This window comes from Solanum lycopersicum, chromosome 12 (assembly GCF_036512215.1).
Source record: "Solanum lycopersicum chromosome 12, SLM_r2.1".
Lineage (NCBI taxonomy): Eukaryota > Viridiplantae > Streptophyta > Magnoliopsida > Solanales > Solanaceae > Solanum > Solanum lycopersicum.
Genome location: NC_090811.1, coordinates 40465225 through 40489074, shown reverse-complemented (window position 1 = coordinate 40489074; position 23850 = coordinate 40465225). Strand labels below are relative to the sequence as shown.

The 23850-nt window shown below is 34.9% G+C and overlaps 1 protein-coding gene across 7 annotated transcripts; it reads left to right on the top strand.

The window, feature by feature from the left end:
• The first annotated feature begins 1297 nt into the window (after positions 1–1297).
• Positions 1298–19627, top strand: LOC101250092 (zinc finger CCCH domain-containing protein 41-like). Of its 7 annotated transcripts, XR_011213093.1 has the most exons (7): positions 1533–1803; positions 6127–6244; positions 15204–16035; positions 16317–17537; positions 18045–18392; positions 18895–19411; positions 19535–19627. XR_011213093.1 is itself a non-coding variant. In XM_010315864.4 (6 exons), exons 3-6 carry the CDS (start codon positions 15301–15303, stop codon positions 19222–19224), a joined length of 2634 nt encoding a protein of 877 aa, XP_010314166.1. In that variant the 5' UTR covers positions 1441–1803; positions 6127–6244; positions 15204–15300; the 3' UTR covers positions 19225–19627. The 7 variants fall into 7 exon arrangements, 5 of the variants coding, with proteins under 5 accessions (XP_010314165.1, XP_010314166.1, XP_004252213.1 ...); XR_003244834.2 differs by lacking the exon at positions 6127–6244 and having other exon boundaries at positions 1298–1803; XM_010315864.4 differs by having other exon boundaries at positions 1441–1803; positions 18895–19627.
• Positions 19628–23850: the final 4223 nt, after the last annotated feature.

The window sequence follows — 23850 nt, the reverse complement described above, 5'->3', positions numbered from 1 at the left end:
GGGTCTTGAAGGGGTATATTGCTTTGGTTTGAATAAATAATGAGAAATAATCTAAGTTGAACTGGATTGTTTATATTATCCAATAGGAGAATGCGACATAATAAATATTTTTTAAAAATAAAAAAGGTCACATACATAAACAAATCCCTGAACTCGTTGAGTTTTCTCCTCAGGTACGTCAACTATGTTATATTCTATTGAATAATTGAACCGCCCATAATTTGTTCTTTTAAATAAACATCGTTGACGGATGTGAAATCAGATTTTGTGAGGGGTATTGATAGAGGATACATATGTTGTTCCAGATCTCATTAGTCCAATTGATAGTGAAAATGTTCGGGAACAATTGTGTTTTACTTTAGTCATTCGAACACATTAGAAAGCTCATTTGAACACATTAGAAAACAAATGAGATTAACACAGTTTGTCTTCGTTATTCCTTCAATCAAAATCATTACAATACAAACACAATTGAAGGCATTTTACAATAGAATAGTCGATCAAAATCAACTAACAATGTTTAAAAGGAACAAATTATGAGTGGTTCAATGATTCAATAGAAAAATGACGTAGTTGAGGTAGCTGAGGAAAAAACCCAACAATTTTAGGGATCTGTTTATACGTTCGGCCAATAAAAAATAAAGAGAGAATTGTTAGTTTCAAGAATATATAGTGAACCAAAAAGATGAATGATATGATATTTTTATACCAAAAGATGGATGAAAAACATTTTAAAACTTTTTCCTATAGTATAGAGATACTTTTAGCCTTTTTCTGTAAAATTAATCATCGTTGATCACTCAAATTCAGATACATCTTCCTTTTCCACAAAGAGTTATTTATATTTCTTATATTTTTAAATACAGTTTGGATATGTAATTATTCCATCATTAGTTCTATTATGAATAAAACAAAAATAATAAATCTACAAGTCCTATCAATGAGAAAATCTTGTACACAATTTCAACATGTTCAAACAACTCCGTAAAACAACATTTAAGAATAGTCTATATATAGTAGGCAAATAAACTTGGCAATGAGAATAACATATACGTTTAACTAAAATATATAGGTTACGTAAAAAATAATAAAATTTGTGTTTCAAATAACCTACTTTAACCTTTTAATTTGCTGATTGAGTAGTACTATTTACTAAGATAACAAAAGAATATTATTTAGTCTTTTCACACAGAAAAAAACATATCTTATAGCTAGTCAAATCTATTAGAAATTGAGAACTATTATTTTATTGATAACTTAAAAATAAAATAATGTCTTTCGTTTTTTACAAGTAGATGTAATTGTTAAGTTCTATGACCATGAACTCCACATGATTAGTTAAATTAGATTATTCTACCTTAAAAGTAAAGCCCTCCCCTTTCAATTCAAAGTCAACAAAGTTATTTCTATATGTGATGAATATTCATCTCGATCATATTTAGATACGCATCAAATTTATATAAATATTTGTCCTTCCCAAGTATAATTTTCAAATATTTGTTTAAATCATGACCTTTTTCATTAAATTTATTATAAGATAAAGTAAATTTACCATATTTGCAGCCTATAGAACATGATATGAACCTATTTAACATCATCAATATTTATTTGGGAAACAAAATTTTGTAAGAAGAGAAAGTGGAAATCTAAATTGAGCTGGGACTGTAAAACCCTCTCTCCCAATAAAAGAAAGAGAGAAATAGACAAAGAGGTCTTTTACGGTCCGGCCATTTTTCGCCGATATAATCTATACCTGATGAATTGAGAACATTGAGAATCGAAACCCTAAGAATTCGTTTTCAGGTCCGGTTCTTCTACCTTTGCGAAGTAATTTCTTTTATCATTGCTGTATAATTTATTGTTAACTTGGTCATTTTGTATTGATTCGATTCAGTTAGGGTTCATCATTGAAAATGTTAAAGTCGGCTTACGAGAGAATGAATGAGTTAGTAATTGATTTTTGTTTTGATTGAATTATTCATTTTACCATTTTATACTTGCTGCTTGTGAAGAAGTGGTTGTAGAGGTTTCTTTCACTACTTATCAAATGAGGGATTCTAAAAAAAAATTTGCTGAGTTTATGCATTTGGCTAATATGGTAATTGACCAGTATTGACTCGATGGTGGCAGTTCTGGATAGATTTGTATGTCATGACTTAATCTAGTTTTGTGGTTTTTCTAGGTTCCTACTGTTATGCTGCTATTGGCAGCAATTTATTTCCTTGCCAATTGTTTGGACGTTTCGATAGTAACAGAAAGGGTGACAGTTCTTATCCCCATTTATTTTAGTTTGAGTAACTTTAATACTGTTTATTTTTGAAAAATGATCCGGTAACTTACAGCTCTGGTTGATAGAATTACCTCAACTTATTCAGTCAACTACATCTTGATCCCAATTAGTTAGGGTTGGATATATGAATCCCATATATCCAACATTTAGGGAGTAAAAAATGCATTGATTATCCACAACGAGAAACAAAAATTTGTCTAGTTTCTTCCACGTTTTCAGTTTCGCCATCTTAGGACAAATTGTTTTAGAAGGAAAATAAGAGAGTCCTAAGGTAGCAAAACATTAGGATATTTCAACTATTGCTATCCTTTTACCTATCTTAAAGGAAAAATAGAGATTGTTGATATCCTTTAGTGGCTTCCGTTCAAGCTTCGTTGTTCAATTTCTTGAATGAAGGTGATATCTTGTTATGATTGGCGAAGTTCTTTCCAACTCTGTATGTTTTCATTTGTTAATAATTACCATTTGATTGGCGACATCATTGCAGTTAGAGAGGACGGCTATAGGTTCATATCTTACATTTGGTCCTTTCTTTGCATCATCTTTTGCTATCTCCGGTTAGATAGTACCTGTCCACTTCCCAATAGGATTGGCCTCCTCATCCCCAATTTATATTCCTGATTTAAATGCTTCAAATGTATATACAGTGCTATTAAAAGTTATCGCTTCATCATTTAAAGTGATGCAAAGCAATGGATGATTACTTCATAGGTGAAGCCATGCACTTATGAAAAAGTATCCTCTTCACATGATGATGTTGTCACGACCCATTTTCTAAACAAGCCGTGTTTGGCACCCGATGCTTCACTAAGCAAACCAACTTGACTACTGTAGCATGTACATTAATGTCACACACCGCTCGTAGATTTGAAATAAATAACTACACTTTTGGATTAAAACTCTATTCCATTTTTTTGTAAATACTCCAAATATACATAAAATCTGTTAACCACGTAGATTTTACTACGCTTTCGGATCAAAACTCTATTCCTATTATTCTTAAATGATCCAAGTATTTATTTAAATCTGCAAACTAGAAAGTATTGAAAATAATGCTAAGTAATGTGAAAAACCATAACCCAACTAAAAACACATCTATGAAGCCTCTACTGGAATACCAAGGGGAATGCACAGGACATAGATCTCCTCGCTAATCCGCAAACAAGTACTTGGTAAAAAAATAATGAATAAAAATGTTAGACTGAAAGAGAAGAAACTCTATAGTATAGTGGAGCTCACCAAATCAACTTTTGGAATAAATTAACCTAACTTGTAGTACCTTATCTATGGAACCACTAACAATACTCAGTGACTCTTTAACATTCCCCTCACTAAGTCAGAATGAGACCTTGAATAAAACATATGAGTAATGAAGGGATAAGAGAGGAAACAAGTCAACTGTGATTGGTCCAAAGGGCGGGTCACAAACGGATTTCTCAGTTACCAAAAAAAGAAAAAGAAAAAGAGAGGAAATGAGTCTATTTCATCCTAAAGTATCTTATAAGAGTGAACTAGGAAAACAATCACTAAAACTTATTATCTTAGTTCATTAATTCACTCTTTTAACGCTCTTTAAGTTGTTTCAATCGACTGAACTTCTCTTATGCCCAACTGTGGCAATTAGTAACCCTTTATACAACCACCAAATCTTTTGTGCCTTGTTATGGTAATATTAGCAACCCTTTGTATAGATGCTTATGACCCTTTATACCAACCACCATTTATGTTGTCTTATTATGGAAAGGTTTGTAACCCTTTATACGATTACTCTCAACCCTTTGTACGATTACCATTTATGTTATGCCTCTTTATGGAAAAACTAATAACCCTTTGTACGGTTACTCATAACCCTTTATATGGTTACTAGTTATCGAAGTCATAGCATAAGAGGGTACTTTATGGCTTTCATCACTATGAACAAAGTTGCTTGGACTCTTCACTTTCGGTTCCACGCTCATTTCGACAATATATAGGCTTAGGATCTGTACCCGATCTGATCAACTAGTTTTGGGTACTTTGACCAAATTCGAGGGAGAAATTATGGACAAATTCAATGATTTCTATTATCAAAATAGTATCTTACCTGTTTCAAAAAGAAGTTTTCTATTATAAAAACAAAACTAAGGTGAAATTGAAGAAAATGAAATACCTTGTATATATAAATTTCAATTGTCACTCCCTTTCCTTTTATCTCCTTCTAGGATTCTTCTTTTGATCAATATTTCTCCTCAAGTTCTCCGTATAATATTTCATAATTTAGAATTTTTAACTCTATTTTTAGATATTTGAAGTACTTTTGGCTGAATCTCTACACCCATATCCATACATGAATCCGAATCCCTGAATCTTAAATTTTAGAGCATACTTCATAGAGTATCCGACCTCTAGATCCGCGCTAGTCTCGGACACCCACAACCGAGTCCAACCAACTTAGATCATGAAAGAGCAACACATAATTTTGGAGGCTTTCTTTGTCATGTTTCTAGGAGAACTAAGCATTGTTTTGGGGCTGGACAAAGTTAGCATGAAGCACTCATACACATGAGACACTACCACCATATTCATTAGATGGATTAGCACAAGGAGGAAAACATAGAGCACTGGATAGACTTATTCAACGATAAGCAATGTGAGCTTACTCATTCCAATTTAATTCACACTAACCTTAAGACACATTTAATTAAACACTCTATGAGCATGACTTTGTAAGGAAGGAACTTGAGTAAGAACAAGCCTCCACTCACCTCAAAGATCTTCCTTTCTAGTTAGATAACTTCTACATTCGCCAACAACGATCAACAACTCAATCTACATAAATAATCCAGTTCAATATACAAGCTCAAAAATCTCATCTTAGGATTCGTTTTCATCAACTAATTCACAATAACTCAGTGACCCATTTTCTACTTTCAAATGTAACCTTACTAATTTAAACAAGGATATAACATACTAGATTACCTTTAATCTTCTTGTTGAGACCCACTGTAGAATAGATATCAATATATCCAAATAATATTCTTTGAGAGATTAAACAATGATTGGGTTTTTTTTCCTTGCAGGACTAGGTTAACTGTATCAAATACTAGCCATATATGATCTAAAACAGAACCTTAGACATTGTTCCATTTTGGCCTTTATCTTAAGGCCCCAAAATTTGGCTAACTCACAAAATTTCAATTTTTTTGCAAGAGAAACCCTATAACTGGAGCTATACAAAAATTTCAACCTATCCCATCTCATAATCTCAACCTCATACAACAATCCAACCATCATATATTTCACATAAGCTATTAAATTTTGCATATTCAAATATATACAAATAAAGTGAGTATTCAAAAAGTTAAATATTTTTTTGAGAATGATACCGTTTTCAAAAAGTTAAATATTTACGTACCTATTTCTTCAAACAATTGAGGGTATTTTTCCTCATATCTTCTTCGGCTTCCTATGGTAGCCTCTTCTAATTTATGGTCATCCCACAAGACTTTCACGAACTTTATATACATATACATATATATAAAGTCTGTAAAAGTCTTGTGGGATGACCATAAATTAGAAGAGGCTACCATAGGAAGCCGAAGAAGATATGAGAAAAAATACCCTCACTTGTATATATATATATTACCCGGAGGACACATTACTATGGGTCGTGGGGTTAAGTATCATCAATCATGAGGACCTTAGCTCTGAGAGTGTATGCCAATGAATGATATCTTGGATTTGCCTCATCTATAGTACATATAACTGAAGGCTACATTCGTTAAGTTTTCAAGTCTTTTAGGGGCATTATTCGTAAAGGGTAATTATCTTCATCTTATGGTAACATTTGTATGTAGGGGATATCGTAAGTCGGTACAACTAGTCCATCAAGAGAAAATGACACTTGTTCTAAGAGTCCATGTTATGGAAGACACTCATGGAGCGACACTTATCTTGTGAAGACACACTAAGTAGGTATGGTACACATGCACTTGAATATCCCTTTCATAGAGAAGCTTTGGAATATGAGTCTTTTAAGTAAATGAGGCATTCCATTGGAAGAACATACTAGAAGGGTCATACAAGATTGAGGATATGAACGTATCAACATTCTAAACATAAGGGAAGTCGTGGATACATTTAGCATGCTTGTTCTACGAAGAATAAGATTCCTCACATAAAGAACTAACATGGGTATTCCGGGATATTTAAGCATATGACGAACAAATAATCTAGAATCTCATATTTGAGGAACACATATAGATACAATAAGAAGAACACATCAAATAGGAGAAGCGTATCATTGATTAGAACATGTAGGAGCTTCAAGATTGAAAGTTATAGCCTTACATACCTTTGGTGTTTCTTAACCAGCAATTGTCTCATGAGTTCCAAACAACACTATGAACAATTATCTACATCCTATATTACAATCAGTACCTATATTAATCTCAAGGAAATCAGTCTGCCGCCTAAATTTTCAAGGTTCTTGATTCTAAGATTTGTGTGAAATCTCAAGCTTGTTGTAGGTATGTATCAACACCTTTCTCGTTCATAAAAAATGTTACTGTGTCAAAAATACTCAATCAATTTACTTACAATAAACCATACTGCTCTTCTAGTCATTCTCAACGAACTCACTACCTTCTCCAATTTCTATTCTTCAAGTTAAATTCAGTTGATAGTTTAGTTTAATTATTTAAATTAAATTCTTCATCTTAAGCTTAAAAATATTAACCGCCATCTCAAAAGGTAGTAAGAAAATACAAGTGGAGTAAATGTGTTACTCTTGAAAGTTTACTAATGGTGATTTATGGTTTTATGCTATGGAACCCTTAATGTAGTGATGTTACACAGTATTAGTGTTTATCAAAAAAGGAAAATATGTATTGCACAGTGATGTTTCTCGATTCTCTTTCTAAGCTGCTAAAATTGAAATAGCAGTATGGTTGCATATATTCTATTCGTTGCTGCTATCAGTATTAAGCATATCCTCTGAATTTGTTTCCCCATGTTTTATCAATGGTAGAAAGTCAATTATACCCTTAAAAGTTTCCATTATCAAATCTAAACCTAGTTGAATCTTACGGATGTAACATTCACCTCCAATGCACCCTTTATTACCTAGTGTACAATTGTCTTATAAACCTCAAGATGCTTCTAATCCATTATCTAACATATCATTGTGTAAATGTGCTAATAATGCGCCTTTTGTGTAACTTCACTTTCAAACAGTCTTATCTAAGAAACAAAATGAGGTGATGCCATTGTATAAGCTATTTCTGTTGGACGGTCACAAGTACTGAATACAGCATGTTCATCTTTCGAGTCAAACTAGTATAGTAAGGTAAGACATCACTTTATATATAGAAGTCCATATAATAATGTTCCTATAGTACGGACCATGTCCGACCTTGTTTTAAAGAAAAATGTCCGAGCTTGTAGCTCCTCATTCAAAGCTACCATTTGAGGTATAATCAGGTGGCCACTGGCCACCTAAATAATATACTACTTCCCGTGATTAAACACCTTAATTTACTGCCATGTAATGCACCAACATCAAGCTCCCATTTTATTTCTTTATTTGTCAAGAATTTGTTACAAGTCTAATCCCTTTGGATTTCCAAGTTTTCACATGACAAAAGTTTCAGCTTAGCTTTTCAAGCTAATTTAATTCTCTATCTATTGTATACCAAACATTTCAACTTCACTGTCGCGAAAAGTGACGTATTCATCCAACCCAATATTACAAGAAGATTTGATGAAGTAAATACTTCATTGCTAACATCAAGTGGATGTACAATTGTTACAAAAGTAGAGTAGCAAAAAGAACTTATCAGCTCCAGTACATATCTAGTTGAAAGCTAATGAGCTGATAAAATTCATGAGGGTAACAAGGTTAGACCCAACTATACAACAAGATAAGACAACTAGCTTTTAGAGATTAGCAGGTAGTGATATTCCATCAAAGCATCTCCTATTTCTTTCATTCCAATCTCTCCAAATAATAGCTACAGGTATCATCTTCCAATTTTTCTTGATGTTGCTATCAACTTTCCAGCAACACCATACTCTGCAGCATGACCCAATTGAGTCCAAATAGTGTGATAAACATACTCCATAAGTCTGTTGATACTGAACAATGTCTATAAAGGTGGTTGTGTGACTCTGCTACCTTCATGCACTAGGTTTATCTTGAATCAAACATCCTCTGTGCAGTGCTGTTCAACTGAAGCAACTAGTTTTAGGAAGTAATTTGACTTCCCAAGGCCAAAAGGCAGTAATTGCATTTTGTGGGCATAGAAGTTTATTTGCGACCTTGACTGAAAACTCCCCAGTCCTGCTATCTCCACATTTTAGTTGATCTGGTGCAAGGCCGTTGATTGTGGCATTGTGAAGTGCTCCCAAAAGGCTGATTAACTCTTCCATCTCCCAGTCTTGTATGTTTCTTCTGAGGTTGGGGTTCCATGACTTCCCATCCCTGTGTTGGTGTATTGTAGCATCTCACTAATTTGCTATCTTGAATATGTTTGGGGTAGGCAACCTCTGGGGGGTGCTGCCCAACCACTTATCTCTCCAGAAACTTGACGCGTTGGCCATTCCCTATTACCATTTGTCTGCATTGTGAGAACATCTTCATAGCTTGCTTATGGTTTTCCAGCAACCAACCCCATAAGGTTTAGTTGAGACTTTAGAGCACCAGTGATTCAAGGCTCCATGTTTTGTAATAAATGACTTCTTTCCATTGCCACTGATCTTCCTGAGTGTGTAGTGCTAGGTCTTTGATGTCCAGGCCACCTAAATCTTTTGGCAACAAGACCTTATCCCACTTGACCAAATGAAATTTGTGGCTACTAAGATTTCCTTCCCATAAAAAAGTTCCTTCTAGTTTTATAAGTTGTTTAAGTGCCTTTCGTGTGATGGGATGGAGCGACATACTATAAGTTGGGATGCATTCAAGCACACGGTTGATCAGTGTTAGTCTGCCACCCATAGAAAGGTATTGCATCTGAAAACTTCTTGAGAATTAAAGTCGTTTATAGTGTTGCTTTCTTGTATAGTGATGGATGCCATTCCATCAAAATTAGCAAAAGGCTCCAACTTTCCTGCTTAGTGTATCTTTCAAAGAATTCCAACATCTTACTTTTTCCTCCTCTTCAATAGTGGCATTTCCCATGAGAAGTCTGTCTATGCTATTGGATCTACTGTTTGATTTAGCAATCTTCGGAAAATATTTAGTGTTTCTGTCACCTTCCTTGAGCCAAAGACATCTTGATTTCTGCCTTCATGAAATCTCCTCTAGTTTTGCCAACTGTTGTATCTCAGCTTTCAGGTTTGTCATTTGACTTGCCTCAGCTATATTCAATTGTCTGCCAGGTGTTCTGTTCCAATAACATCTTTCCTAGTCTCCAATTTCCCAATTTCCTCCTTATTCCAGTTGATGATATCCTTCTTTAGGCTCCTTAGTTTCTGCATGATTTTTCCAAAAATCCTTCTACCTCCAGCCACATATTTTCAAATATAAAGTAAGATGGAGTGGCATCCTAGTTGCCATTTCCAGCAAAATGGGTCTATGATCTGGAAATTTACATCCTCACTGCTTAGGAACAGTCCTTGAACATTGTGTAGGGTTATGAATACTTGCCAGCTTAGAAAAAAATACTACAAGGATATTTAAATTCTGTTGTAGTTGGCTTAGATTTGGACAGTGTAAGTAATAGTTGTTGCATCAATTTAATTTTCTCTCGTTAGTATGACAGAAGTGCAGAACTTTCGGAAACTTTCTTTATCTTCAGTCAGTTGCAACAACTTAACAACTAGTGTGTAATCAAAAGACTTAAAGTTACAAGCTTGTTTCATCGGAGCACCATAGTCTCCACCCCCGAAGGACAGTCCAAATGAGTGTTTTTGGCTATCCAAACATGTTAGAATGCGTGTGTCCACTATCAATCAATGGACCAGGTCCCTTGACTCAACAAGAACAATAACGAAGAGTAAATAAAAATAAGAACACAACACAAGCAGTTTACGAGAAAATATCCTTGCTCAAGGTAGTAAAACCACGACCTGTCATGTAGGATTTTCAACTGTTTCACTAATCTTTTTTCAACAAAAGTGAACCACAGTTAGAACAATTTGAGACAAAATTTATTAATCTCACAACCAAGTAATAACTCTATTACTTGAAAAGCCTAAACAGATGTTATTCTGCCTACTAAGCTATCACCACTAGACAACTTAGACTTTATCTAAGCAACATGTAGCTTTTCCACTAAACCACCATGCTCCGGATGACTTAGACTTTGACTAAACAACACACAATGCCGCCCACGGAATCTCTTAACCTTAGCTGATTTAGATTTTTTCACCAAACACAATATCTGAATCCTTAATTGGTTAGGAACAGATTTACCGTGTACGTGCAAAAGAAATAATCCTAAGACACCTAAGCCTACAGCTCTATCTGGTCCTTGTTGTTCTTGAGGATGATTCTTCACTTGAGTGTTAACCTTTGCTAGAGTTCTTGAGAGTTTTCAAGTTGCAAAAACCAAGATTATGACTATTGTACATAATCTTTATGAAGAATAGTCACAACTTTGAGGCCATGCCATTGGCCAAGGTTTCTGCCATTTCTGCCACAGTTAGAGACTGTGTACCAACCAATTGTACTTTTTCCAGCTTGACAGTTGTATCTACATTTGCACAAGGGATCAGGTCCCTTTACAAGGTCCATGGGTTTATCAAATCGTCAAAACTACAAATAACATTTTCCACCTTTTTGATGTTGACAAACTGTACACCAGTGCCTATAATTTCTTTCTCTTGTCGATCAAGATCCCTTATTCATTTGTACATCCCCCTGTCAATCATATAACTGCCTACAATTTCTTTCATTTTTCCATCTTCCCTATATCGATCAAGACATGTTCCCCACAGCCTAAGCACCCAATGTTTACCCCTTTTGGCATCATAAAAAGAAGTGCAGTAAACCAATAGAACAAGTAAGATCGTTTAAGTAAGATCACAACCAAAGGCAACACCATTATGGTGATAAAAACAGGAAAAGATAGAGATTGGCCCTAACAAAACAAGAATCATATTTATAGCACAAAGGTCAACAATCAATACATTTAACTTAAACTGAATCGAGAACTTTGGACACTGTCCACGCACAAAAAAAAACGACACAGGAAGGGACAGAGAGGATGATGAGGAGGGAGGCTGATGGGAGAGGGACCTAATGACAAGAGTAAGCCTAACATTCGCTTCATCATGATCTGTGATCAATTTCTCTTGCAGAGCCGCATTTTGATCTATGAGCTCATCAATTTTTTTCCTTACTCGTTGACCTCTACAATACCAGGTCCCTCAAATTGTGCTTTGAGAAGTTCTGCCTTCAACAACAATCTCCCATATTCGTTACTCACACGCACAATCATCTCTTCCAACTCATGTTTCAACTGATCCTATTCCATTATCAACTGAGATACTTTGCTTAGTGGATTCCCTTTTCTTCTATACACTCAAATTCCACCATAGTAGTGAAGGACTATTTTGTAGTTCCAAGTTTACGTGCTCCCACTGGGATGTTTAGATGGTGAAACACCTTGAAATAGCCATAGCCCATGCCATGCTTGCCCTTGTGTTCTATCACCGTCTTATACATATGCTCTATCATGAGGGCCGAAAGATCTATGGGATCGAATTTGCATAGACTTCATGATGAACAGATCGGCTGCAGAAGCAGCAATCCTTTTTCCTGTTCGAGGAAGTACTTTATTGACAAATTCAAACAACAACTGGTACTCTCATTTCATGAGTTTCTTTTGAACTCCAGCACGTCGTGTGTTAGGGATCTTAGAGCACTCTTTCACAAATTCCATAGTGCAGATTTTTCCAACTATGAACCCCCTGGGTACTTCCGGTATTCATCCCAATGGTCCTCATCTAGATGCAGGCTTTTGTCTCCTACCGTGGTGTTTATGCTATCGTCTTTTGCAAATTCAATGTTACAGTAGAACTTTCGTACCTCTTCCTCATGTTTGGAATAAATGAGTCTAGGACTGGATTTCCACAAGATCATATAGAGAATCCATCCTAGGCTTGGTGATGATGTCAAGCTCAAACACTCTACGTCCTAGAAGATTGTTCACAATTTCTTGCTTCCTTTTTGCATGCTCATCCTCACTCCCGATGGGACCAGGTCCCGTTGTAGACCAGGAGAATATTTTCTTTTCCTCTTGCCCATTTCTTTTGCAGAATCAACCTTCTTGATCCTAGATGCCTTCGACTGTCCTTTACTGGTCTTCTTAGCTCGTTTTCCCTTTTCTTCTCTTCGATTGCTCAAAGGAGAATCTTCTCCCACCTTCATGTTTAGAATTTTCCATGGACACATCCTTGACATCAGTAGTAGGCAACTCAAAGAGTGCACCACCATATTTTCTTTTCTTGCGATTTTCAGCTATAGATGTAGCTAGAGCCGTCAATATGGGCTAGGCCCGTTGGGCTGACCTGTCCTAACTCGAGATTTAATAGGGGGGGACAGATTTTTGGAGCCTATTTAAGAAAAGGGTTTTTTAGCCGGCCTGAATAAGTCTGCTGATCTGAGGGGCTTGAGAAATATCGGTAGGGTCGACCTCTGGACCAATAAAAATTAATTAAAAAATATAACATAGTATTAAATTAAAATTAAAGAGAGTCCAAACTCAAAACAATTAAGTTAATATTTCTATTTAGTTATGTATACTTTTACTTTAAAAAAAAACTTAATAAATATTATAAAATAATTTTATTTGTGGATTTGATTAAAAAATAGTAACATTAATATCATGTAAATTTGCCGATATTTATGATAATACTTTTAAATTATAACCTTACTGTCCTTGCATAGATCTCCATAACACTTCCTAAGGAGTAGGTAATCGATTTGAGTCTTAGCCACCGACTAAGGCGAAGGGAAGGTCCTGCTTCCGGGACGGAGTCGTATGACGCGAGAGTGTCATGTACGGTTCCTTTGATATTATTTTTTTCAATTCATTTTATACAAGTATTTATTAGAGTTGAGATAACTTTGCTTGACAATTAGGATCTCTTTACATAGAAAAAATATGAATAGCAGTATGCCACAAGCCTACCCGAGTTCCACAACATTGATGTCGTTTATTCGATTTTCGGGTGACCGTTTTAGAATGAACAACGACCAAGTCCCTATTCAATCGAACCAGAAAATTAGACACCTTACACTCTAAACTCTGACAATTAGAACAACTAAATCAAAGGGATGTCGTGAACGGTGGGAGGTCACAAAGAATTGACCTATTCATAAAGTGATCCTATGATCGATACAGGATATAGACTATCTCATTCTTTATTCTATTCTCAACAGAATCATTTGATTATTTCTACTAATGATTCTAACAAAAATCCGTTTTTGGGGTGCAACAAGCGTTTGTATTCTCAAATGATATCATATCCAGGACCCTTAACACTAATAAACACCTCAGAAGTTCCATATAAATTACTTCTCAATAAAATCTCTTTCAAATTCGAAGTGTTCCTCCTCCTTTTGAAAACTCAAGTTATTAGCTATCACCCTACAAAAGCTTTTGCAAGAAAAGGAAATGAACCTTGGTTTCAATTCAACCCCAAACCTAGTATATGAGGTATGGATTACCCAAAACCATATAAGGAAACAACAAATCATTTCTCAAACAGTGTGAGACTCTAACAAGAATAATTTCTTGCTTATATCTTTGTTGCTCAATAAATTTTATTCTAGGTGCTTTTGCTAGGGAATTTAAAAATCATTGATTTTATGAATTTAGTTTGAACTGAATTCATTATCAAATGAATCCACATGTCTGTACAACATTGTTGAGGTTCTATTTGGTTTAGTTGAGCTGTGAGGACAAATAAATTGATTCAACAGATTTTGCTAGGATTAGTTTAATTAGGGAAAAGAGGCAAAAATACCCTTGAACTATTCAAACTAGGTTGTATTTACCCTTTGTTCTTTTTTTTTGGCTCAAAATGCCCCCGTGGTTAGTCAACTAGCTCAAAAATACTCATTCTACTGACGTTGCTTCAAAACAATGGAAAAGACACCAGTTTTGCCCTAGAATTATTCGGAATGAGGTGATTTTGCCTTTGTTTCATTTTGGGGGAGGGGATTGAATGTGTGAGAAATAGATTAACATAAGAAAATAAGTAGTATAAAAATCATATACCTTTTCTTGAATAATTATTTAAAATTTCTACATTAATTATAGTGTTTTTGTTTTAATAACTCTCTGATAACAAATACAATAACATACCCAGTGTGGTCCCAAAAGTGGGCTTAGGGAGGATGGGTGTATGCAAACCTTACCCCTACATTGTGTGAGGTAGAGAGGCTAATTAAGAATGGCATGATAAAAGAAGAACTTTTCATTTGTGTGTCTGTTCGAACTTACGATGTCTGTTTTCCATAGTATCTGAACTTTTGATGTTTTTTTGGAATCCTGCACACCGTCACGGTTTCCATGTTAGCTGGTTATATTGATGACAGAGCCTTACAAAGGATCAATCTCATATGTTTCATGACATGTGTACTGTGTAGTCCATTTTTTTGGCATGATCATCTGTCCTCATGATGTTGGAGGTCAGATGCGTAGGGGACATCTGTGCTGGCTTTGTGATTTTGAAGCCAATGAGTCCATAGTGCTGGAAATTTCTTTACATGGCAAAAAAAATTCTGCATTTTTATTGTGAAAGTGCTCTTTCTAAATGATGTTTAAGTTTGTGGTCTATTCTAGTTCCTCTGAAGAAAAAGGCTTTTTTTCTTTATTTTGCATGTGGAAAAGCGTTTTCAAGTTTAATAAAATTGTGAAATTCAACTTGTCATGCTTGCATAAGATTTTTGTCTTACCTACCTATTCTTGTCCCTACCTTTCAGGCACTGGTCACTTGATGGGGCTTGTTTAAATAATTTGATTATCTTATCAATCTGAGGCATACAAACTTTGGTCATAAACAAGGTTGAGTGTTGACTCATGGAGCTTAATGTTTCACCTTCAAAGCCAACCTTTCCATCTTCTGATAGCAACGATGATCCTGAAGAGAAAGAAATCAGTGAAGAGGATGATGATGATCGCAATCACAAGCATCGTAGGAGAGAATTGCATTCTCAATCTGAAGAGACAGAGGCTGTTGAACCAGTTTTCAGAAGACCATTCAGGAAACGAAACAAGCCTTTTGAAAATGGACATCCTTATGGGGAAGGGAACTCTCAGTTAAGTGAAACCAAGCTCCCAAGAAGACGAGGTATGGGCTCATTTTCGAGAGCCCCTCAGGATTCATACCAAAGAATCAGGGTGAATCAATCACTGTTCGGTGATGCTGGTAACGGTAGGGGTCGAGGAAGAGACCTTAATGCCTGGGGCCAACGTGATTCCAGGTTCAGCTCAGTGGTTATTGCATCTCAACTGTTTCCACAGGGCTCTGTTACTCCCGGTCTCTTAACTGGAAGAGGGGTGGAAAACATTGCTAATGCACAGAGTTCATCTTGGAGTGCATTTGGAATGGTTTCAGGAATTTCTAATGGCGGTCTTGATACACTTCATTCCGTTGGTTTCCAGGGAACACTCAGGCCATCCTTGAATCCTACCATGAATATGGGTATTCCAAGGCAGAGATGTAGAGACTTTGAGGAGCGTGGATTTTGCCTAAGAGGAGATATGTGCCCTATGGAGCACGGAGTAAATCGTATTGTTGTTGAAGATGTCCAGGTGTGTGGACTTTCAGCTGACAAATAGTTATTACTGTATCTCACGTTCTTGTTTTCTGTGGGGGAATGGCTTTTGTCAATCATGTTTTAGAGTGCGTTTTTTCTTCTAAATGTTGATGCTGATTGACTGTTCTGTTACTAGATATTCATCTCTTTTAATTTAAGCTTTTGTAAGTCGGGTCAAGATTCCCAGTTCATGTACTGCCTGCACTCTATTCTTGTACTTAACTAATTCTTTAAGCACGGCTGTTTGGTTTTATGCTATTGTTTTCCGAATTGCAGAGCCTTTCTCAGTTTAATCTTCCTGTGTCACTTCCTAATGCGCACATGCTTGGACCAGTTACTGGACAAGGATCTTTACCTGTAATAGGCCCTTCTGGCTCATTGGCCAGTGGCAAAGCTTTACATAACAAAAGCAAATTTCCAGTGATTGATGATGCATTGGGCTTGACTGATGCTTTTGTTGATGGTTCTATGGCCGGGGGAGCTGATTTCTATGATCCTGATCAACCTTTATGGTCAAATGATCGTTCTGAAATTTCAGCAGCACTCCAGAATTTAAATTCATCCAACTGCGATGATACTGGTCGTTTGTTAGTTGAAGACTCCTCTGACAATGATCAAGTTGGGCTGTGTAATGCCTTTGATCTTGAGCATCCACTAAGAGGTGCTAAGGCAGCTACAGGATCTCAGAGTGTGTGGGGAAGAAACCGAAGGTCTAAAAATAAGTTGAATGTGAAAGAAAGAACTGCTTGTACAGGAAATGCTTCAAGCTTTGATGAAACGGGAAAAGATCTGGAATTACTCGGCAGCAGTCAGGGCATATTTCTTCCAGGGAAGCTAATGAATGAAGAAACTATTGACCCACAAATGAAGGATTTTTCTTCCAGGCCCCAAAGTAGTTCTGGACATAATCTAAGAAAACCACCTCAAAAGGCACTTCGCACTCTGTTTGTGAGAGGCATACCACAGAGAGACAACAAACTAGATGCTCTTCTTTCACATTTCAAAAAGTTTGGGGAGGTCATTGACATCCACATCCCACTGAGTGGTGATCGAGCTTTTGTTCAATTTTCTAAGAGAGAAGAAGCTGAGGCTGCTTTAAAGGCACCTGATGCTGTGATGGGAAACCGATTTATAAGGCTTTTATGGGCAAACAGGGATAGAATTATGGATGATGGAGTAAATGGTGTTAGTAATTCACCTTTAACCTCTCGTGGAGTGACACCCAGTTTAGTACCACCCCACCTATCTGTTCCTTATAAAGGAAACGACAATATCCAGTCCTCAGCCCCAAAAGCTGCTGAACATGGTCCTGTTGCTCCATCACCTACTTCTGCTTTACCTAAGCCTGTGGGTCATAATGGTCCCAAAGCTGCACCAGCTCTGCAAAAAAAGGTGGCGAGCTTAGAACTTTTGAAGGTAGAATTGCGCAAGAAGCAGGAGCTGCTTGATCAGAAGCGCAGTGAGTTCCGACGTCAGTTGAATAAACTTGAGAAGCAAGTAATTACCTGTTCTTTTTTCACATACTGTCCTAAGGAAGTGTCTCTTTAAGTTGATATCAATTATTCTTTTTTATTTTTAGATATCTGATACTTATTGCGAGTGAAATGAGATATTGTTTGTTTACTTTCATCAACTTGAAGTACATGACATGCTTTTTTGGAATTACTATAAAAGATATGCTTTTTACGGGCTTGCATTAACTGTAGAAGTACTTTTTTTAATAACCAAATGAGGGGGTGACTACAGGGAATACCTTGTCTCTGGAATTGCTTATTAAATGAAGTGTTTGTTACAGTTCATTCTTTTCTCCCCCCTCCCACATATGATGATATAACTTCATGTTGAACTGTACAAGTTAATACTCTTTGTGAAGCAGATCTCATGTTTATTGCAGCTTGTACTTTGTTTTTTCTCGCCATATATATAGAATATAATTTCGTTGATTTTTAGAAGAAACTAATAATGGGACCCTCTCTTCCTCCGTTTTATGTTACATTTGTGCAGGCCGTAGGTGTGAAAGCTGAAGCAATCTCTGACCAGGATCTGGAGAAACAGAAGGAAGGAGAAACAGTATCCGATTCTACAAAAGTGAGGTCAAGCTCCATGCGACTTAATGATGTATCCTCAACACAAGCTGAAGTAGTATCCGATAATAACAGATCAACAGAAAATGCAGAGCACTCTTGTCCTATATCATGTTCTGCTGCAGCTACACAGGAACCTTCAAGCTTGAGACAGTCAATTCCTCCAGTGGCACCACATGGTGCACCTTTTGTTTTCAACAGATACAAACTAGACAATCGTCCCACTGCCTTCAAAGTCCTTCCACCTATGCCAAGTGGTCTTGCAAATGTAATTTCTTCTAATCCTCTCAAATAGTTGAAATTTTTCAGTATTTGCAAATGATTATGTGAACATGCTCTAGTTATATTTGCTTATGCTGCCTAGGGTTTGTGCCTTGAATGTTCTTCTAAGGCAGAGCTGTTATTGTATTATAGGCATGCCTGTGTCATTACCATCTTCTCCTTCTCACTAGGGTGCGTTTCCGAACGATGGTGTCCGCACATTGAAAATTATTCATTTATTTTCTTATACTTTCCGGTGGCCAATGTATGAACTATGTGTTTTTGTCTGTTCTCATATTTGTAAATCTTGATTTTCTTTAATGTTTCTTCTGCCAACTTTAGGTTCCTCCTATTTCTTCTAAATATGTGAGGAAGGAACTGAAAACATTCTGTAGTACTTTTCACTAGTGTCATCTCCCTTGGTTAGCTACAACATTCTAGGTTGATGTAGATTCTTTTTTCATGTTCTTAGCTTTGTGTGATAAATTATAAATGGGTTTCCTTTCTAGGTTACTGTATTGAAGGAACATTTCTCCACTTTTGGTGACCCTCCCGCCGTTGAGATGGAAGATTTGGAGCCTCAAGATGGTAATAATGGCTCGGAAATGTTAAACATATCTGCTAGTATATGTTTCCCAACGCGCCGTTCTGCTGAAAGAGCATTTTCGAATGGAAAAATCTGGCAAGGCCAAGCTTTGCAGTTTATGTGGTCGCAGTCTAGTAATTCTACCAAGGATATTGATGTCAAAAAAGATGGTGATCCTGCTTTGAAGCAACCTCTAGATGCTAATGTGCAAACCATCCCACAAGACACAGGAAGAAAATGCTGCAGGGATTGATGAACCTGAAAAATATGATATAAAATGCGAGAAGCAGCCTTCAGATGCCAATGTTCAAACCCGCCCAAAAGATCCTTTGACTGGTACACGGGAAAGAACTGCCACAGATATACTTGAAAAAGCTGATATAGGTAGCTGAATGTGATAGATCATGATGGTGGTCCAATTGTCAAAGTAGTACAGCAAGGTAAAATTTTGAATCACTTCTGTGTAATTGCAGGAGTATTAGCAATATACATATTCTAGTTTTAATTTTGCTTTACCTGGAAATGTAAAGAGGATTTTTTTTTTTTGATCTTTTTACCACCAGATGGCAGTCCTGTTGCACCATATCTATATTGAATTCTGTTAGTCATTCAATGCTTAGAAATATATCCTGGAATGAGGACTATACTTCCAAAAATTTATGCAGCTGAGACTTCTTTTGGCTGTACGGGCTGTTTGCTCTACTTGTATCTCAATTTTAGAGTTTGTCTACTCATATATCCCCATTGTAACAGTCAGTAGCTTGACTTAAGTCGAACACTGTTCAACCATGCGTGAAGTGTTGTCTCTCTATATGGTTCTGGGTAGTCTTTTATCGTATCGGACTAGGTTTTGGGATTTAGTAACCTATTGTACATTTTCTTATAATAATATAGAGCTAAATCCGTCTCACACTTGTGCCAAGGGGGATGAGGTGTTGAGTGACCAATGTCGATTGAGGCTTGAGGGAACAATCTGTTGTCTCTCTCTTTTTTTTTTTTTTATCAATATCTTTGATTGCTTTCGAAGTCTTATGCCAGTCACCAGGTGAGATTGAGTTTTTCCTTACTACTGAAATCACCATTCTTTAGTTAGGGCTATGAAGAAAGAAGCATGAAACATGTGGTTAGACTAGTATTTTTTTTACCAAGAAAGGAGTTGATGCACAAGCCTTGGACAACTACTAATATGATGAGTCATTCGTAATTGTCGTTTGTGAATAAGCATATTTGTAGTACATGTGCAATACATTTGTGTTTGGTATAGGAGGATTTCATATCCCCCCCCCCCCCCCCCCCCTCCCCCAACCAAATTTATGAAAACCATCTTACTTTCTGTTTTAAACTCTGTTTTTTTAAAAAAAGAAAATAATTTTTTTTTTTATTTTAGTAACCTTTTACTTAATAATTCACCTAAAAGAAAACAACATCCACCGAAATTTAACAAGTGAGATCTAGGGAGAGTACAACCTATGTAGATTTTAGCACCACCGAAAAGAAGTTGAGAGATTGCATTTTGAATGTCCTTCGGAGCAAGTGCAACAAATCCCGGTGTAAAGAGGAAGGAGACAATAAAGGATATAATAGCAAGTAACGAGATAAAAATGGATTCAATTTTCCAAATGGTCACCCAAGTTAAGAGAATTCTCTTAAAATATCATTTATGTTTCATTTAAGATCAAAATATCTATCATTATTTTCCTACAAATATACTTGACAATTCAAAAACATCACTCTCTCCTAGTTGGCATGACATGTCATTAAAGTCTTTTTTTAATAATAGATTAATTTAATTCATAAAACTCATTTAACTAAAATAATGATCATATTGTTTTTAATTTTTTTAATTAATTTATTAAAAATAAATTTTCATACTTAAAATCTTTTATCATAATTAAACTTTTTATGTTTTTATGTTATGCAAAATGCGTTCTTAAGACGTACTATAGTCTCATCAATTTTAAATACTAATAAAAATATACATTAAAAAAATATTGATATACAAATCACTCATGAACGCTAATTTACTTTAATTAATCATACATTGTATAATAAATCAAAAATATTAAAGATCGATTAATTATAAAAAAATAATTATTTGAGTGCTTTGAAATCCATATATACTTATAATATCTTTTTTTAAAAGATAATAGTAAGTGTATAGTATTTATAGAAAATAAATTTTGATCTTTATTTATCAATATATTAATCTCATATAATATGTATACTATCGAATTAAATTAGTAAATTCAAATGATTATTAGTTTATTTATTGATGTTTAATTGTATTAATGTTATAATATAATATAATATGGAATAAAAGAAAAGTTATCAAATAATTTAGTTAGGAATTTTAACATTATCAGGTAATAATTGAACACAGAGATTTTTTCCCCATAAACTCTCATGTAATTTATATATTTATTTTGTAGATACATAAGTTTGATGAATTAAATAATTCTACTAACAATGATTATTTAATGACAAGGCATATCAACTAGAATTTAAGGAGACTTTTGTGGTATTTAGTTTTTCTAATGGATAAAAAATATAATATTATTCACTTTCTTCTTAAAAATATCGAAAGCATGAATTGCAAAATATACAATTAATATTATTTTAATAGTTTATTGACCTTTGATATTATTGATCTATTATACAACTTATGATTAATTCATGTAAATTAGCGTTAATGAGTGCTTTGTATATAGATATTTTTTTGAATGTATGTTTTTATAAGGATTCAAAATTAATAAAATTATAATATATTTTAAAAATGTATTCTTCATAGCATAAAAAATAAAAAGTTTAATTTTGATAAAAGATTTTAAGTATGAAAATTTATTCTTAATAGATTAAAAATAAAGTAAAAATAATATGATCATTATTTTAGTTAAATAGGTTCAATGAATTAAATTAGTCTATTATTAAAAAAATATTTTAATGACATGTCATGCCAACTAGGAGAGAGTGATCATTTTAAAGTTCCAAGTATATTTGGAGGAAAATAGTGATTGTTGAGTGATATTTTGGTCGTAAATGAAACATAAATGACATTCCAAGACAATTCTCTTAACTTGGGTGACCATTTAGGGAATTGACTCCATAAAATTGTCAAGTTCATTGGAAAGATGTCGAAAAAAACAATAAAATAATGTGATAATTGAATATATTGAACAACATATTAGGATGTACTATTGAAAATAATAATAAACAATGATTAATATAAAAAATAAGAATTACAACAGTACTACTAGTACCAAGACAAACACTAGTCACCCAAAGCAAGACAACACTACATATCTACTAATTTTCTACCTTAATATGTGTTCTCCACATCCTTTTATCTAAGCTCATGTCCTACTATTACTAACTTTCTACCTTAATATTGTACTCCACATCCTCTTATCTAAGGTCATGTCCTCCGCAACCTGGAGATGTACATGTCTTATCACCTCTTCCCAATGCTTATTTTGTTTATCTTTATCTCTCTCGTACCCACTATAATCAATTCCTCTCACCTTCTCACTGGTGCGTCTACGCATCTCCACTTCACATGTCCTAACTCTCTCAATCTTACTTTTCTCATTTGTCCACCACAAAGACAACTTCCACCTTATCTCGATTTTACTCATTTCTAATGTTATCGCTCCTAGTTTGACCACACATCCACCTCAACATCCTCATCCTTCACATACATTTTCAAGACATTAGAATTTTTGACTAGACAACATTGCACTCTACACAACAATGTTGGTTTAAGCACCATTCTATCACATTTTTAATTTTGGTGGTATCTTTTTATTACACAAGATTCAAAAGACAAGCATTTACTTCATCCATCCCATACCAATATGACGATTCATCGATTTTTCCACTCTCCTATATTATAGACCCCTCTTGAAGATATTTTTTTCGTTAAGCCTCACTTTTATGCCTACCACATGCCTTGCATCATTGAACTTGCACTACATATATTTTGTGTTGGTCATGCTAATCAAACTAAACCCCTTAGTCTCTATAGTCTGTTTCTACACTTCTAACTTGATATTAACTCCATTGTGTGTCTCATCAATTAGTACTATGTCATCCCCAAATAACATACGCCACAAAATTTCATCTTGAATGTCTCTCATCAATTCACCCATTACCAAGGCAAATAAAAATAGCCTAAGAGTTTATCCTTGGTGTAATCCCATCTCCATAGGAAAATGCTTTTAGTCTTCTCTCCCCGTTTATAATCGTGTTTTAACTCCTTCGTACATGTCCTTTATCGTCCTAATGTAGGCCATCGATACACCTATTGCCTTTTGGCATCCCTATAAGACTTTCCCCAAGACATTGTCACAAGACTTGTCAAGGTTAGTGAACATCATATACAAGTCCCATTTTCTTTCTTGAAATTTCTCCATTAGTGTCCTCCTATAATAGATGGCTTTTGTGGCCTATTACCCGACATAAATCCAAACTAATTCTTGAAAGTAGACATATACATTCTCACCCTCACCTCCATCGCTTTCTTCCAAACTTTTTTAGTGTGATTTAATGACTTAATATCCCTGTAGTTAATATTTTTTTAAAGATGGAAAAGAATCGAAAATACTTTTCTACTTTTATTTAGTATTTAAGTTTATCTTTCATTGTACTATCGGACTACAAAGATCAAAGCACTCTTCTAAAAGATGGTGGTGCGAGGAGAGATACTTTACACAACATGAGGCCAGATTTAAGCCCTATAATACAGGGTGTGAGTTCCATGATTTATGAGGTGTATATCTCATGTATCTTCAATTTTATAATTTTATTATTAAGAAATAAGTAAGTATTTTTTTCAATAATTCTCCCAATAAATTTAAAAAAACACTATATAGAGATTTTTTTT